This window comes from Cebus imitator, unplaced genomic scaffold (genome assembly GCF_001604975.1).
Source record: "Cebus imitator isolate Cc_AM_T3 unplaced genomic scaffold, Cebus_imitator-1.0 Scaffold85, whole genome shotgun sequence".
In the NCBI taxonomy this organism is placed as follows: domain Eukaryota; kingdom Metazoa; phylum Chordata; class Mammalia; order Primates; family Cebidae; genus Cebus; species Cebus imitator.
The window spans coordinates 25,470-43,864 of NW_016107400.1; the positions used below are offsets into that span (position 1 = coordinate 25,470).

At 44.5% G+C, this 18,395-nt stretch overlaps 1 protein-coding gene and 1 pseudogene across 3 annotated transcripts; both read left to right on the forward strand.

Moving 5' to 3' along the window:
• Nucleotides 1–646: 646 nt before the first annotated feature.
• Nucleotides 647–13,423, forward strand: RDM1 (RAD52 motif containing 1). Of its 3 annotated transcripts, XM_017534192.2 has the most exons (7): nt 647–789; nt 1,168–1,347; nt 5,140–5,262; nt 5,665–5,833; nt 8,071–8,169; nt 11,169–11,254; nt 13,068–13,423. In XM_017534192.2, the coding sequence occupies exons 1-7, from the start codon at nt 694–696 to the stop codon at nt 13,167–13,169; spliced, it is 855 nt and encodes a 284-aa protein (XP_017389681.1). In that variant the 5' UTR covers nt 647–693; the 3' UTR covers nt 13,170–13,423. The 3 variants fall into 3 exon arrangements, with proteins under 3 accessions (XP_017389681.1, XP_037596448.1, XP_017389684.1); XM_037740520.1 differs by lacking the exon at nt 11,169–11,254 and having other exon boundaries at nt 13,068–13,259; XM_017534195.2 differs by lacking the exon at nt 1,168–1,347 and having other exon boundaries at nt 653–789; nt 13,068–13,302.
• A 100-nt stretch (nt 13,424–13,523) lies between these two features.
• On the forward strand, nt 13,524–16,960 carry LOC119472100 (annotated as a pseudogene).
• The last annotated feature ends 1,435 nt before the right edge of the window (nt 16,961–18,395 follow it).

The window sequence follows — 18,395 nt, forward strand, 5'->3', positions numbered from 1 at the left end:
TTTTTTTTTTTTTTAGACAGAGTTTCACTCTTCTTACCCAGGCTGGAGTGCAATGGCGTGATATCAGCTCCCCGCAACCTCCGCCTCCCGGGTTAAGCCCCCCGAGTAGCTGGGATTACAGGCGTGAGCCACCCCGCCCAGCTAATTTTTGTATTTTTAGTAGAGACAGGGTTTCTTCATATTGTGCAGGCTGGTCTTGAACTCCCAACCTCAGGTGAGCTGCCTGTCTCGGCTTCCCAAAGTGCTGGGATTACAGAAGTGAGCTACCACACCCGGCCGAGTTATATTTTATTTGTATATTTTAAACTCTTAAAAGTCCAAATATTGCATCTTTTGTGGTTATTTCCCACAAGCTCAGTAGGTAGTGCTAATGCTTAGTGCCCTGATCTCCTTCTGGAGTGAAGATAAAGCTGGCTGCTATAAACTTGTCCCTACCTTTCCATCCAGTCAGCTCATTTTGGGACTCTACCGTAAACATGCACTTGAATGGAAGCCCGTTTCAGGGATCTTGGGCGTGCGGCTGGAGGAGCGGAACGGACTCAGAGGCCGGCCCTAAGTAGTGAGGACCAGGGAGCTATCCGACCGCCGGCCCCGCCCCTCAAACGCGCCTTTTTTTTAAGAACGCGCGGGCGTGCCTTGCGCAGGCGCAGTGCTTGGAGCGAGCGTTAGCCGCGCAGGCGCGATGAAGGAAGGATGGCGGAGTTGGTACCTTTTGCGGTTCCCACCGACAGTGACAAAACCTTGCTAGTGTGGGAGCTGAGCTCCGGACCCACGGCTGAAGCTTTGCATGTGAGCCGGGGCCAGGGAGGAGGAAGGGATGGAGAAAGCCGCCCACCTGCGGACTGGGAGTGCCAGAGTCCTGTCCCAGGACCTCACCTGCCTCAGCCTCCGCTGAAGGATTCTTAATTCTAGAGGGGACCCCAACGGACAACTAACTACCCCCAACAGATTTTCAGAGTCCCAGAGAGGTACCGTTCCACTGTCAGCACGTTTTACCTGCTAGTGCTTCTTAAAGTTTAGGATTTCGAGAGGAAACCTGTTAAGTGGGAAGTGTTTTGAATCACATCCTTTCGCAAAGAAGGGTTTGGGAAATATGAGGGCATGTGTGGTTTTGTTTTCCGGGCGTGAGATTTCATGCGCTTTTTTGGCGTGGGACCACCCCCACAGCATTCTCTGTTCACAGCATTTTCCCAGTTTGGCCTTCTGTATTCAGTCCGGGTCTTCCCAAACGCTGCAGTGGCTCAACCTGGTTTCTATGCCGTGATTAAGTTTTATTCAGCACGGGCTGCCCACAGAGCCCAAAAGGCATGCGACCGGAAGCTGCTTTTTCAGACATCTCCTGTCAAGGTGGGTCCAAATATGGAATTTCTAGCTCCGCTGGAATGAACTGCTGAATTCAATAATAGGTTAGCATTTGTCCAGCACTCTGGTTTATAGAATATTTTCAGATGCATTGCCACACTAATCTTCCAGTTCTCTGGTTTTTTTAGATGAAGAAACTGAAATTCAAGATGATTGAGTGACTTGTTTAAGGTTTCTGACAAGAGGCTGGACATGGTGGCTCACCCCAGTAATCCCAGCACTTTGGGAGGCCAAGGCGGGCGAATCATGAGGTCAGGAGTTTGAGACCAGCCTGGTCAACACGATGAAACCCCGTCTCTACTAAAAATACAAAAAATTAGCCTGGCGTGGTGGCGCACGCCTGTAATCCCAACTACTCGGGAGGCTGAGGCAGGAGAATCGCTTGAACCCAGGAGGCAGAGGTTGCAGTCCAGCCTGGGCAACATGTCGAGTGAGGCCCTGTCTCAAAAAAAAAAAAAGGGGGGGGGGGTTCCTGACAAGAATTATGGAAGCTTGAGGCCGAACTCCAACCTACTGATGCTAAACCCCATGTCATTTTATGCTGTCCCTTTTTAAGAAATCTCAGCTTGGGCAACATAGTGAGACCCTATCTCTACAAAAATTTTAAAGATCAGGCTGGGCATAGTGGCTCATGCCTATGTTTTCGGAGGCCAAGGCAGGTGGATCGCTTGAGCCCAGGAGTTTGAAGGTGCAGGGAGCTATGATTACATCACTGCACTCCAGCCTGGGCAACAGAGTGAAACCCTGTCTCTAAAAAATAAGTGAATGAATGAAATCTTTGCCAGAATAGATTTGCTTATATTTACTTTTTAATTTTTTTAGGGACAGAGTATCCCTGTGTTGCCCATGCTGGTCTCTAAATCCTGGCCTCAACAACCAGTCCTCCTGCCTCAGCTTCTTCAGTAGCTAGGTACAAACCATCATGCCCAGCTATTTTTACTTTTTTTTTTTTTTTTTTTTTTTTTTTTTTCGAGATGGAGTTTCACTTTGTCACCCTGGCTAGAGTGCAGTGGCACGATCTTGGCTCACTGCAATCTCTGCCTTCTGGGTTCAAGCGATTCTGCCTCAACCTCCTGAGTAGCAGGGACTACAGACACCTGCCACCACACCTAGCTAATTTTTGTATATTAGTAGACATGGGTTTTCACCATGTTGGCCAGGCTGGTCTCAAATTCCTGACCTCAAGTGATCTGTGTGCCTCACCCTCAGGTGTGAGGCACCACACCCAGCCATATATATTTACTTTTATATGAATTTAAAATGTGTAAGCATAACCACATCTTCTGCCACCTATTACATGAAGGAGACTTTATCATCATCATCATCATGGTCACGATGACTCAGAAACTGCCTATTTGGAACTCCCTTCAGTTCTCGGAGAATGAGAACATTCTTTAAACGGCATTGTAGAAACCCTATTCCATATTAACATGCCAACCAATTTTACTTTCTCAGATCCACAGAATGATATCTCATTGTATGCCTCAATTCAATCACCTTTCCCTTTTCAAGGACCGTTTCCATTCCTGATTGGCTACTTGATCTGACTGCTTCCTGCTAATCTTGCTGCCGTTTCTTGTCTATATTCCATTCCTCATTGAATTAATCTTGATCAAATCTGAGAACTCTACTTACTAATGACTCCAGGTATACTACCCCCACTTCTGTAGCCTGTTCAACACCCTCTTAGCCTGTTCAGCACCCTCTTCAATCCTGGTTCCACTTCCTGTAACTGAAATGATTACCTGTGAGATATTATTTAACTTTTGGACAATGATCTGTTTCTAACGTGTGACCATTTCACATAGCCACTCAAATATTTCAAAGGTATGGTAAAGAGTATGAAACATTTACTTGGTATCATTTTGTAAATTATGAGTTTCAAGTGCTCTTTGGACATTGAGACCATTCCATAAGCTTTAGGTTTTGGGAATTTCACAGCATAAATCACATCACTTGATACAGTAATGAAGGGAATATTTTACAACTCAATAGATAGGTGAGAGGAGAGGGCATTCATACTAGATTTATTTCTTTACTGGATTCAGAGCCTTGGGTTACTAATCGCCCCGACTGTTAACTAGTTTAGGTGTTCTTTTCTACTTTTGCACATACACCTAGATCCTGTCTTTTTTGTCCTTTTTAAATACAGAAAAGACAGCAATGTTTTAAAATAAAATCAAAGGCCTAATGCACCTGAGAGGGTTTTATTTTTGTTTTTTGGGGTTTTGTTTGAGACGGACTCTTGCTCTGTTGCTTACGCTAGAGTGCAGTGGCATGATCTCAGCTCACTGCAGCCTCTGCCTCCTGGATTTAAGTGATTTTCCTGCCTTAGCCTCCCAAGTAGCTGGGATTACAAGCGTGCACCACCATGCCCAGCTACTTTTTGTATTTTTGGTAGAGATGAGGGTTTCTCCATGTTGGCCAGGCTGATCTCAAACTCCTGACCTCAAGTGATCCACCCGCCTAGGCCTCCCAAAGTGCTGGGATTACAGCCATGAGCCACTGTGCCCAGCCAAAAGGTTTTTTTTTTTTGGTGGGGGGGCGGGAGTGGTGTGAAATGAAGGAAAACGGTTGCCAGCAAGAACTGTAACGAGGTTATCCAAGGTGACAACTGTCTGTGCCACCCAGGGGATCAGAGTTTTATGAAGCTTCCTGGTTGTCCAGAAAGTCTCCACTGTGACTCATGATACAGGCCAATCTCCTCATTGGCACTCAGCATTTAAAAACTGGTCTTCATTTCTCTTTCCCAACAAGCATTTCTCCTTTTCAGTTGGAGAAAGTAATTTCATTTTTACTTGCCCCATTGTTGTATCCATTCACTCGATCAACAGATCATTTGTCCTCTATTATATGCCAAGAACTGTGCTTGGTTCTGGGAATGAAAAAAAGAATACGCTATGGTTTCCTTTGGGACTTATGGGGCTTGTAAACCAGTGATGGAGGAAGGTGCTTAAACAAATCCGTAAAGAATTAACTTTACTGTTAATTCTTACTAATTTCTAATACAAATAAATTTAACTTTATGGCCAGGCATGGTGGCTCACACCCGTAATCCCAGCACTTTGGGAGGCCAAGGCAGGGGGATCACGAGGTCAGGAGTTCGAGACCAGCCTGGCCGATATGGTAAAACCCCATCTCTACTAAAAATACAAAAAATTAGCAAACAGATACAAAAATTGGCAGGGTGTGGTAGTGCCTGTAGTCCCAGCTACTCAGGAGGCTGAGGCAGAAGAATTGTTTGAACCCAGAAGGCAGAGGTTGCAGTGAGCCAAGATCGCACCACTGTACTCCAGCCTAGGCAACAGAGCGAGGCTGTGTCTCAAAAGTTAAATAAATAAATTTGACTTTATTTGTGTCATTTGAATTTCATGAATATAATATACTACACTTAAAAAATGAAATAGACATAAGAAAGAACTGGTGATATAAGAAATCCATAGAAATGGGTAAAATATTTCAAGAAGTAACAGTAGATATTTGCATTCTCAAAGAAGCTTATAAATGTAGATAAATCTCGTTGTTTTAGTTGCTTGTAAAATTTACAGAGGTATGTATAATTTCTCTTTAAATAGGGGCTAGCAACTTGGGGAGGGGGGTGGGTGGTAGGTTCATCTTACCTATCCTTCAGATCATATTCTCAAACAGGAACTACTGAATGGGAAGACTGAAACAATTTATTTTCTTTGTACACTTGGTATTGATAAATCCCCACGTGTCCAAAGTAAAATCTCTAATGGGTTGTGGTATTTATGAGTCTATCTCTTGTGACTTTAGGTTCATCTTGGCACCAGACATAAGGCAGTTCAACATCAGGCCCTTCCCCTGAACGGCTCCCAATGCCAAGAACTGGCGAATTACTACTTTGGTTTCAATGGATGGTCAAAAAGGATCATCAAGGTGAACCTTGTAAATTTTCTTTCACTAAGCACACTCTCCTTTCAACACTGAAATCCTAGACTTTAGACAGAAATATGGAACTGGATTGTAGGGAGGAGATATAAGAGGCCTCTTAACATTGAGGATAAGTGGACATGTCTGAGTTGGCGTGTTGCCTAGAATTAATAATCTCAGTCACTTGAATGGTGGTATCCATAATTTTCTCCACTATTTGTGTGGTCTATAATAAAAAATGGGTGTCTCTCTAGCAGTTCCTTTGCAAACCTAATTTGATTTTGAAGCCATAAGACACCTCAACTGTTAGCTTGAATGGCTGGAGTTTAGTTTTTATTTCTAATAACAAAACATTTTGAAGCCTACATTAAGATCCTAGGAAGGATCTTAGATTAAATATCCTTACAGCTGCAGGAGCTTTCTGACCTTGAAGAAAGGGAGAATGGAGATACCATGGTGCCACTTCCAAAGCGAAGCCTGAAGTTCTTCTGTGCTTTAGAGGTGGTGTTGCCATCCTATGATTGCAAGAGTACTGGCATTGGCTTGGTGGAGGAGCCTGTGAATAAGATGGAGGAAGGTTTGTTTACATTAGGGGTGGAGGTGGGTAGGTATTTGGAGTAGAAAGGATCTCTCTTTTTTCTTACTTTGCAAAACTTATCTTTTCAGATACATATCAAACCCTTCCCTCTCTGAGCTACTGAAGTCCTGGACAGAGTTTTTCTGTTTTACAATATAGATTTTTACTGTGGCGATGCCTGATTGAACCTTTAAATTTAAAATCATACGGCTGACTTCCTGCCAAGAGGCTTAGGAGGAAAAAGGAAGTACTGTTTTTTTTTTCAGCTTTTGGTTAAGAACTTGCTTTGTGCTAAAATAGTCTTTCACCTCTTTTTTGTTTTTTGTTTTTTGAGACGGAGTCTCGCTCTGTTGCCCAGACTGGAGTGCAGTGGCGCAATCTCTGCTCACTGCAACTTCTGCCTCCCCGGTTCTTGCAATTCTCCTGCCTCAGCCTCCCAAGTAACTGGGACTACAGGCGCACACCACCACACCTGGCTAATTTTTTATTTTGGTCATGACAGGGTTTTACCGTATTGCCCAGGCTGGTCTCAAACTCCTGAGCTCAGGCAATCTGCCACCTTGACCTCCCAAAGCACTGGGATTACAGGTGTGAACAACTATGCCCAGCCAAATATGTGTCTCTTGTAGCCTTCAGTTATCTTAGCAAAACCATCTAAAGATTTATTTATTTATTATTATTGTTAGAAACAGGCTAGAGTGCAATAGCATGATCATAGATCACTGTGACCTCAAACTCCTGGGCTCAGGGGATCCTCCTGCCTCAGCCTGCTGAGTAGCCAGGACTACAGGCGCACACCACCACACCTGGCTAATTTTTTTTTTTTTTTTTTAGAGCTGGGGTCTTGCTGTATTGTCCCATCTGAGCTTCAACTCCTGGCCTCAAGTGATACTCTTGCCTGAGGATCCCAAATTGTTGGGGTTATAGGCATGAGCCATCATGCCAGGTCATCATCTAAAGATTTATATAAACTTTTATGTTAACATTCAGTTCTTTTTTTTACTCATAGGAGGGTTTCAGCAGAAAGAGTCTAATATAAATACCTAGAAAGGGTACTCAGTTGATATTAATGTTGACTTTTTTTTTCTAGTATTCATGGCCCTCAGGCTTAGGGTTTGAAGTCAGAAACAGGGCTGTAGACTAATGGAGTGGAGTAGGCTCCTGTGGGTGATGCCCATGGAGGAACCAGATTTATCTGTACCAAAGTTGTGTTTTTTTGTTTGTTTGGTTTTTTTTTTTTTGAGATGGAGTCTCACTCAGTCACCCAGGCTCGAGTGCACTGGCATGATCTTGGCTCACTGCAACCTCCACCTCCCAAGTTCAAGCAATTCTCCTGCCTCAGCCTCCCAAGTAGCTGGGATTACAGTGCATACCACCACACCTGGCTATTTTGTTGTTGTGTTTTTAGTAGAGACAGGATTTCACAATGTTGTCTGGGCTGCTCTCAAACTTTTGACCTCAAGTGATCCTCCCACCTCGGCCTCCCAAAGTGCTAGGATTACATGTGAGGCACCTGGCCCGGCCTCCTTTTTTTGAGACAGCCTCACTCTCTCGCCCAGGCTGGAGTGCAGTGGCATGATCTCGGTTCACTGCAACCTCTGCCTCCTGGTTCAAACTGTTCTTGTACCTCAGACTCCCAAGTAGCTGGGATTACAGATCTGTGCCACCATACCTGGCTAATTTTTGTAGTGATGAGATTTCATCATGTTGGCCAGGCTGCTCTTGAACTCCTGGCCTCAAGTTTCACCATGTTGGCCAGGCTGTTCTTGAACTCCTGGCCTCAAGTTTCACCATGTTGGTCAGGCTATTCTTGAACTCCTGGCCTCTACCTGCATAGGCCTCCCAAAGTGCTGGCATTACAGGCGTGGGCTACCATGTCCAGCCAACCAAACCTTTTTCGATGAGTGGTTCCAGCCCTTGATGCATAGGAGGGTAGGGTCTGTAGGAGTGTAGCCTTGATCAATTTGAAATCTCTGGGTATTGTGAGACACGTGCCAGGTTCTTAGCTCCTATCTCCCTTCTAGTACTTCAGGAACTTCCTAGCTAGATGGAGGCAGTAAAAACGGGCCCTGCCAGGATATACCTATAACAGAGCCATGCAACCATACCCTTGGGCTGTCTGCCCGTAATCACGAAGATTATGAGCTAAGAATTGTGGACGCATTTTTATTTTTTAAACATATAGCAATTATTACTCAGATAAGCATTTTAAATCCATTTGTTTTGATTGGATTTAGGACCGCTATCATTCCTTATGAAAAGGAAGACAGCCCAGAAGCTTGCTATTCAGAAGGCTTTGTCAAACGCATTCCAGAAACTGTTGATTGTGGTTCTAGGTAAGACTCTCTTGTTCATCCTTGAAGTACTTTAGTTTCAGTGAGCAAATAAACTCATTTTGAAAAGTTAATTGGATAAAAATATTGATAACTAAAGCACTCCATAGTATGCTTTCATTTGCTAAATTCTTCCACAGCAACAGGCTCAAATTTGTTCTTTGTGACATTTGTGAAAAAAAAGACAGCAGATATTGTTTCTAGTTTACAGATGTGAAAGGACTTGCCTCAGTTCCCACAGAAAATGTTTAAACCAGGTCTTCTTTACTTGCTTGCCTATCATGTAGAATAATGATTATAAGCTTTGGACACATAGATTTGAGTCCTAACTCGGTCTCTTAGATTTTTAATGCAATTTTAGGTCTTCTAGCCAGAGAGATTTGAAGATACTTAATATCTCTAAGCTTCAGTCTCTTCATCTACAAACCAGGGTTAGTAATTCAGTTAACCTTATGGGGGATATTGTAAGAGTAAATGAGATGATGAATGTAAAAGCTCAGAACTACACTTACAAGGTAAGCAGACATATTAACTATTATTGTCATTGCTTATTTCTTTCTGAATAAATAAACTCTCTGCTGAAGAGTGTAATAGATGATGTTTCCTGAATCAAGAATTCCGTTTCAGCTTTCATTTCTGGCACTGACACATTAGGCAAGTATGATTCTTATACAATAATCAGCTGCTTTGCTGTGCGCCTTGGAAGTGGTCATGCAATTGAATGGTATTGATTGTATTCCCTATTAAGTTCTACAGTGGCAAGAATGTTATAGGCTGTGCCCAAAGGAAACCTGTTGATTAGCAAAGAGTCCCTGAACAGAGTTGCTCTTCTGCTTCACAGCCCTGAAGGCTTAGAGACTGAGAGATCCTAATTAAGTTACCACAGAGCTTTATTTGCTTGTAAGGGGTGCTCCTGATTGCTCTCAGCTTTCCAACTTAAGCAACAGCCCTTCTAGTGAAAGTCTTACTTCCTTGGTCGTCAACTGTCAAGTCTGAGTAACAACCTTTAAGAATCAAACTAGATGTGTGGGTTGTTTACCTCTCCCTAGTATATGAAGGTGTCGTGTCCCTTGCACACACTCAAAACTTCTTAGACCAAAAGCCTGATGGCTCTCATTTGCCTTGAAGGAAGTTCTGTTGTCTGTAAGAGTATGTGGGCCAGTTTCTGCCAATAAAATATTCAAATATTCTCTCTCAGAAGCTTTGTTCATTGTATCTGGTGAAATTTTGGTTCTCAGATAGTTGACACCTGGCCCTTGCTTCTAATGTGAAGTGTCTACTAGCACAGTGGTCTCTATTCCAGCTTTGAACTTACTTTAACCCCCACCTGATGCCTTACCATTTAATCATATTATGATAGAACATTTTTGTTTTCACATTTTTTTCCCAACAATATGTTTCTCCATGAAGGCCTGTTTGTTTCCACATTTTAAACTTTTTATGTTGTTATTCCTTAGTTCCTATCTGTAAGATCATAAAGTTCTTTGAACCAAACACAGTTATTTCATACGTATGTTAAAAACTGAGTTGTGAGGCCAGATGTGGTGACTCATACCTGTTACCTCAGCACGTTGGGAGGCCAAGGAAGGAGGATCACTTAAAGTCAGGAGTTCAAGACCAGCTTGGGCAACAAAGCAAGACCATGTCTCTNAAAAAAAAAAAATTAAAAAAAAAAAGAAAGAAAGTGGGGAGGGGTTCAGTTCTAGCTTTCATCTCTGGCACTGACATATTGGGCAAATATGATTCTTATACAATAATCAGTTGTTTTGCTGTGAGCCTTGGAAGTGGTCATGCTATTGAATGGCATTGCTTGTATTCCCTATTGAGTTCTACAATGACACAAATGTTATAGGCTGTGCCCAGAGGAAACCTAATGATTAGCAAACAGTCCCTGAACAGAACTGCTCTTCTGCTTCACAGCCTTGAAGGATGAGAGACTGAGAGATTCTAATTAAGTTACCACAGACCTTTATTTGCTTGTAGGAGGTGGCCCTGATTGCTCTCAGCTTTCCAACCTGGGCAGCTCTTCTAGTGAAAGTCTCACTTCCTTGGTCATCAACTGTCAAGTCTGAGTAACAACCTTTAAGAACAAGCCTAATGTGTGGGCTGTTTTCCTCTCCCTAGTATGCAAAAGTATCCGTTGCACACCCTCAAAACTTCTTAGACCAAAAGCCTTATAGCTGTAGTTTGCCTTGAAGGAAGTTGTATTGTCTATAGTGTATGTGGGCCATTTTCTGCCAATAAAATGTTTAAATGTGCTCTATGTCTGAGGCTTTGTTCATTGTATCTGGTGTAATTTTGATTCTCAGGGAGTAGACACCTAGCCTTCTAATGTGAAGTGTCTACTACCTCAGTGTTCTCTATTCCAGATTTGAACTTACTTTGACCCCCCCTACCTGAAGCCTTACCATTTAATTATATTATCAATGAACATTTTTGTTTCCATATTTTTTTTCTTATGTTACTATTCCTTAGTTCCTATCTGTAAGATCATAAAGTCCTTTGAACCAAACACAGTTGATATTTCATATATATGTTTAAAAACTGAGGTGTGAGGCCAGACATGGTGACTCATGCCTGAAATCTCAGCACTTTGGTAGGTCAAGACAGAAGGATCACTTGAAGCCAGGAGTTCAAGACCAGCCTGGGAAACAAAGCAAGACCGTGTCTCTAAAAAAGAGAATTAGCCAGACACAGTGGTGTAATCCCTGCTACTCTGGAGGCTGAGGCAGGAGGATTACTTGAACCCAGGAATTCCAGCTGCAGTGAGCTATGATAGCGCCACTGCACTCCAGCCTGGGTGACACAGTGAGACCTTGTCTCCAAAAAAAAAAAAGAAAAATTAAAGTGTAAGATGAGAGGTGAGGAAACTTCCAGGAAAATGCTCTTATTTTCTGCTTTTAGAAACCAAAAGAATGTCTCATTGTGGGGTGCTACCATTATATGTAGGAAGCTTTAGAATGAAAAATATTCTGAATTGATCCTTGCTAACTTTATTTCAGAAAGTGGTAAAATAGCTGTGGAGTACAGACCCAGTGAAGAGATCGTAGATGTCAGATGGGAAGAGGAGCTACATGGTTTAATTCAAGTATGTGGGACAAAAATTCAGGGGTAATATAGCCAGTATAACCATAATTCAAAACAACCAGCAGAATTTGAAGGATAATTTGTTTCATTCTTAGGAAAATGTGATACTGCTTTTGAGTGTAGTGTATTTCTGGGGCTTTTCTTGAAGTCCCGACCCTTGGCTCTGACCCCTTATTTGAAGTTTGGAGAGCAGAACTGAGAACTGTTAGAATATTACTACAGTTGTGGACAGAGGAGAGGGGTTAGTCTCCCCCCAGGAGTTAGGATGCTGGGCTGCTTGAACACGGATCTTTTTAGAACTCCCTTCAAACAGGATCCCAGAGATATGGGGAGAAGGTTACCGGCCTTAAGAATGATTGTACTACAGCTTTTGAAAACTATAATGACTTTCAAATATGGCTTATCACCTGGATATCAATACCTCCCATATATCTTGGGTAGACTATTTTGCTGAAGATTTTCTGTAAATGAGTTACAGTCATGTGCTGCAAAATGATGTTTTGGTCAACAACAGACCACATATATGATGATGGTTCCATAAGAGTATAATGGAGCTATCCCTATACAGCTATACCATTTTTTATCTTTTATAGTATTTTTACTATATCTTTTCCATGTTTACCTTCACAAATACCTGCCATTGTGTTACAGTTGCCTTTGGTATTCAGTACAGTAACATATGGTACATTCAGTACAGTAACATACGGTACAGTAACATATGGTACATTCAGTACAGTAACATACGGTACAGTAACATACGGTACTAGGAGCCATAGGCCATACCATATAGCCTAGGTGTGCTGTAGGCTATAGGTTTGTGGAATTATATACTATGATGTTAGCACAGTGGTGAAATCACCTGATGACACATTTCTCAAGCTCCTCCTCACATGGCGAGCAATGCATGACTGTATATGAAAGTTCTTACATAGGGATTAAGTTTCTAAATTAATTTCTGAAAGAAAACAATGATTATTTACTACCTATGGAATGTTTTATTTCAGTGGGAACTTAATTTAGAGCTAGAGTGTTTAATTTAACTTTCACTCCAAAGTTGCAAAGTGTTTTGTTTTGAAGTTTTTCCCTGTAAAATAATTATTTTAATTCAATTTAAATAAAAACCATCAAGGAAGCTTCAAGCTTTAAGAAGTCTAGCTCTGTGAAATGTGAGAGGAAGTCAGCACTGATTTCAGAAATCTGGTTATAACAGTAGATCCACCCCTAAATGAGGTGAGTCTTGGAATCCCTTCCATTGTAAAACCATTACTCTGTACCACGTGCCTATGTTAGGCACTGGAATAAGATGAAGCACCTTCTTAGAGTTCACATGCTGGGGATTGTGCCAGACAATGAGTAATAAGATAGGTAAGAATGGATGTGGAGGAAGTCAGCTGGGTTCTAGTTGTAGTCACATTTCAGGAAATAAATTATTTAACATGCTGATTTTAACAACCTAAGCATCTTCTTCACATGTGCACACAGGGTAGACCTCTGAAGAGTGGCACTGTAATTCTAGGGTAATGGCTGTGTTAGGTCAAGGCAGGATGACAGTTCAGCCTCCTCCCAGGCTACTGCAAAGGGCTATTCAATCGGTTTAGCCTTCTCTCCCAGACTGAATTGCCCATGCCCCAAAGCCCCTCCTGCAGAAAATTTGGAGTCCTCTCTTATTCCCTGGAAGCCCCTACCTAATAGGGTGGTGAATTATCAAACATGCAACAAAGGATCTGGGAGGTTCAGCAAAAATCACAACATTTAGGAATGAATGACTGTAATGTGTGGGCTGCCTGCCACCCTAGCTTGTGCATATTTTGCAGATCAGTTGCTCTCCCTGGAAGCAGCATGGCCAAGAGGAGAATGAGTATCTCGCGGATTTCAGCTTGGAGGAGGAAGAGTTAAGGCTGCCAGAACTTGACTAGCACTTCTGAATATCTCGAAGCAACGTCCCGTAACTTCCTTGGGAAGCTCTGTCATGCCCCTACCCCACCCAACCACAACAGGCTGCTGGAGTCCTGGGACCACCTGGGTCTGCTGCCCAAATCATTCCTGATGAACAGGAGGGAGGGGTGTTCTGGTGGGGCGGGAAGGGAGGCTTGGGTGGGATTGTGGGATAAGAGCGCTCTGGTGACTGTGAGGATCTAGACCAGAGCCTAATAACAGTTGCCTAAATAAAGATGTCGTAAATAATGGATGAGGTGGAGCGCACGGTTGCTAGGGGCGCCAGCTTCTAGGGGCTGCCATGATGACTGCCGCTCAGTGCAGGGAGCTAACATATGCCATGTTTCATCTGCCTCTCAGGGGCCCCATGGCCCCTCCTCACACAACAACTATTGTAGCTCCTAGCCCAGGAGACTCAACCTCTGGAGTGGGTCCAGGGCCCACTCCAGCTGACCTCCAACCCCCAGAGGCCAACTGAGCCCTGGTCTTCATGCTCCATCAATCTCCCACCAGAATTTCCCCAGCACTTATCTAGCCCTGCCCCCAACAGACTTGGGGGTCTTTGATAATATGGGGTCCTCTACTTCCTCCCAGATGTCAGCCTCACCTCAGGAACCTGACTGAGACTTTGGTTCCATTCCTGGACATGGATTCAGCTGGAGAGCTGCCCCTGGGGCCAGAGAAGTTCACAGCTACACAGCAGGATCTGAATGACAAGCTGACTCAGCAAGAAAGGCTCCCAGAGTTGGCTCCAGTGGAACTTGGGTCAAAACCAGACGCTAGCATGGCCTCTTTGCCTCAAAAGTCAGGTTCAAACTGTAGGTCTAGATCAGGCTTCAGATCATCAGGCATATGAAATATTTGTTGCACCTCTAGATAATGAGAATTCAAAGGCAGTAAAGACTAGTGTTTCGCCCAAGAACCTAAAGAAAGATCTGGCTCAGCATAGGAGGCTTGCTAAGGTTGTTGTTGGACCTCCACACCAATTTGTATTAAAACCTCAACATCGGAAACAAACTTTGCAGGGTGAGTATTTAGGTTCAAGTATGGATACACTGTATCCCGAAAGCCTGCTTCGAGAACTCCAGGTGAACTCAGATGAGCCTCCAGGGCCCCCTGAGCAAGCTGGACTACTCAATTCCATCTAGAGCCCGAAACTCAAAATCCAGGGACCCTTGAACAGATCAGTCCTCTTCACTCAAGCAGAAAGCCCCAGTGCAATTTCCACAGCTTCCTGAACCTTCTTCAATCCAGCAGGAGGCCCCAGCTCTACCTTCATTCATAGTCCCTTGAGGGAATCCACTCTTCAACAGAGCAGGAGGCCCCAGCAGAGCAGCTACCTACCTCTGAAGAGATTGTAGCTCAGCCATCAATACATCATCAGGTAAATATTCCATTAAAAAGTTGGAGTGAAGCTCAGCACTCACACTTGCCCAATGTAACAGTCAAACCTGTGGATGTGGAGCTTATAGTAACTCCAGAGCCAGGTAAGGGATTTAAATCAAGCCAGGAACAGGCCGCAGCTCAGCCTCCAGACCACCCCGAGGAGGTGAACTCTTCCTAAACCCAATTAAAGGCCCCAACTCAGACACCAGACCACCTGGAGGAGATGAAATCTGTGACCCAGCAAGGAAACCCAGCTGAACCTCCAGTTCCTCTTGTGGAGGCTGAACCTTCTCCAAGTGAGCAGGAGCAGCCAGCTCAGCCTTCTGAGTTTCCAGGGGGAGGTTGAACTTTCTCAGACTCAGCAGGAGGCCCCAGCTCAGCCTCCAGAGTCCTCTGTGGAGAATGCAGCTTGAACTCCACCGAATCATGAGGTGATAGTTCAACCTCAGGGTAAGGATCAAGCTCCTTTTACCTTGCCCAACTTTACAGGTAAACCTGCGGATGTAGAAATTACCATAACTTCAGAACCTAACAAGGAGGCAGAATCCTCTCAAGCCCAGCGGGAGGCCCTAACCCAGCCTCCAGAGGAGGGAGAACCTTCTGCAACCCAGAAAGAGACCCCAACTGAGCTCTTATGTCCTCTTACGGAGGCTGAGCCTTCCCCCAGTGAGCAGGAACAGCCAGCTCAACCTTCTGGGTTTTCTGGGGAGGCTGAACCTTCTTAGACCCGGCAGGAGGCCCCAGCTGAGCTTCCAGAGTCCTCTATGGAGAGTGTAGCTCAAACTCCACTGAATCATGAGGTGACAATTCAAACTCCAGATGAGGATCAGTCTCATTATAACTTTCCCAGTGTTACAGTTAAACCTGTGGATGTGGAGATTATCATAATGTCAGAGCCTATTAAGGAGGCAGAATCTTGTCAAGCCCAGCAGGAGGCCCCAACCCAGCCTCCAGAACAGATGGAACCCTTTGCAACCCAGGAGGAAACCCCAGCTGTACTTTAAAGTCTTGTGGAGGCTAAGTCTTTCCCCGGTGAGCAATTGCAGCTAGCTCAGACTTCTGAGTCTCCTGGGGAGGTTGAATCTTCTCCAGCCCAGCAGGAGACTCCAGCTCAGCCTCAGGAACATCATGAAGTAATAGTTTGACCTTCAGGTCAGCATCAAGCTCAGTGTTCAGATTTGCCCAATGTCACTGTTAAGCCTCCAGTCATATAGCTCATCATAGCAGCAGAGTCTATTGCAGAGGTGAGAATTTCTCTAATCCACCAGGAGGCTACAGCTCAGCTCTCACGGCCAGTTAATGATGTGGAAACTTCCACCATCCAGCATGGGGGCCCACCTCTGCCTCCAGAGTCATTGGAGCAGGCTAGACCTCTTTGCCAGTTCAACAGGAGATGTCAGTTCAATCTCCAGAACCTATGAAGAAGGAGAACCCCTCTCCAAACCAGTAGTAGGCTACAGCTGAGCATCCAGAGACCCCTGAGGAGGTTGAGTCTTCTCTAACCCAGCAATAGGCCCCAGCTCAGCCTTCAGAGTTCCCTAATTGGAAACTGCCAAGCCACAGGAGAATACCCTCACAAAGATTCAAAGTGTAGACAAAAAAAGAAGTGGGAGAGCAGAGCATCAGGAAGGAACAGAGTGCCCAGGGACTGGGATCAGAACTGAGTCTTAGCTCGGCCTATTCACCTCAGATGTAAGGTTCAAACTGTAGATCTAAAGTTTGAGTTTGAGCTACGTATCATCAGGCATATGAAATACTTGTTCCACTTCTAGATAGTCTGAATTCAAAAGCAATGAAGATTAGTGTTTCACCCAAGAGCCTGAAGAAAGATCTGGCTCAGCACAGGAGTCTTGCTAAAGTTGTTGGGACTCCACACCAATTTGTATCAAAACTTCAGCATCAGAAACAAACTTTGCAGGATGAATATTTAGATTCAAGTATGGATATACCATATCCGGGCAGCTTGCCTCCAGAACTCCAGGTGAATTCAGATGAGCCTCCAAGGCCCCCGGAGCAAGTCAGGCTTTCTCAATTTCTATCTAAAGCCTAAAACTAAAAATCCACAGACACCCAAAGAGATCCAGTCCTTTTCATTCCAGCAAGAAGTCCTAGCACAGCTTCCACAGCTCCCTGAAGAGGTAGAACCTTCAACCCAGCAAGAAAGGCCCAGTTCTGCCTTCACAGTCCTTTAAGGTGCTCCACTCTTCAACAGAGCAGGAGGCCACAGCACAGCAGCTACCTGCTTCTGAAGAGATTGTAGCTCAGCCATCAATACATCATCAGGTAAATGTTGCATTAAAAAGTTGCAGAGAGGCCAGGTGCAGTGGCTCACACCTGTAATCCCAGCACTTTGGGAGGCTGAGGCTGATGGATCACCTGAGGTCAGGAGTTTGAGACTAGCCTGACCAACATGGTGAAACCCTGTTTTTACTGAAAATACAAAAATTGGCAGGGCATGGTGGTGGATGCCTGTAATCCCAGCTACTCAGGATGCTGAGGAAGGAGAATCGCTTGAACCTGGGAGGTGAAAGTTGCAATGAGCCAAGATCGTTCCATTTCACTCCAGCCTGGGGGACAGAGTGAGAGTCCGTCTAAAACAAAAAAAAAGTTGGAGTGAAGCTCAACACTCACACTTGCCCAATGTCAAAGTCAAACCTGGATGTGGAGCTTACAATAACTCCAAAACCAGGTAAGGAACTTGCATCAAGCCAGGAACAAGCCGCAACTCAGCCTCCAGAGTACCCCAAGGAGTGGACTCTTCCTCAACCCCATTAGAGGGCCCAACTCGGACACCAGAGCACCCTGAGGAGATGAGATCTTATACAACCCAGCAAAGGACCTCAGCTGAGCCTCCAAGTCCTCCTGTGGAGTCTCAACCTTCTCAAAGTGAGAGGAAGAGCCAGCTTAGCGTTCTGAGTTTCATGGTTAGGTTGAATCTTCTCAGACCCAGCAGGAGGCCACAGCTGATGGCCTCCATGTCCTCTATGGACAGTGCAGATCAAACTCCTCTGAATCATGAGGTGACAGCTCAAACTCAGGGTGAGGATCAAGCTCATTATAACTTGCCCAAAATTATAGTTAAACCTGTGCATGTAGAGATTAGCATAACTTTCAAGCCTACCAAGGACACTGAATCTTCTCCAGCCCAGCCTCCAGAGGAGGTAAAACCTTCTGCAACCCAAGAGGAAGACACAGCTGAGTCTCCAGGTCGTCCTGTGAAGGCTGAACCTTTTTCCAGGAAGCAGGAGTAGCCAGGTCTACCTTCCGAGTCTTCTGGGGAAGTTGAATCTTCTCTAGCCCCCAGGAGATCCCAGCTTAGCCTCTAGAACATCAAATAACAGTTTCACCTCCAGGTTACCATCAAGCTCACCATTCAGATTTGCCTAATGTCACTGTTAATCCTCCAGACATGCAGCTCACCACAGCAACAGAGCTTACTGCAGAGGTGGGAACTTCTCCAGTCCACCAGGAGGCTACAGCTCAGCTATCAGGGCCAGATAATAATATAAAACCTTCCACCACTCAGCAAGGGGGCCCACCTCTGCTTCCATAGTCATCAGAAGATAACTTTACTGGTTCAGCAGGAGACTTCAGTTCAATCTCCAGAGCCTACTAAAGATGAGAACCCCTCTGCAACCCAGCAGGAGACTGCAGCTGAGTATCCACAGATGCCTAAGGAAGTTGAGTCTTCTCCAACACAGCAATAGGCCCCAGCTCAGCCTTCAGAGATCCCTAATGAAGTTGTAACTCAACCTCTAGCTTATCATGAGTTAACACCTTCTCCTCTAAGTCATGATCAAGTTCAGCCTTCAACATGGCAC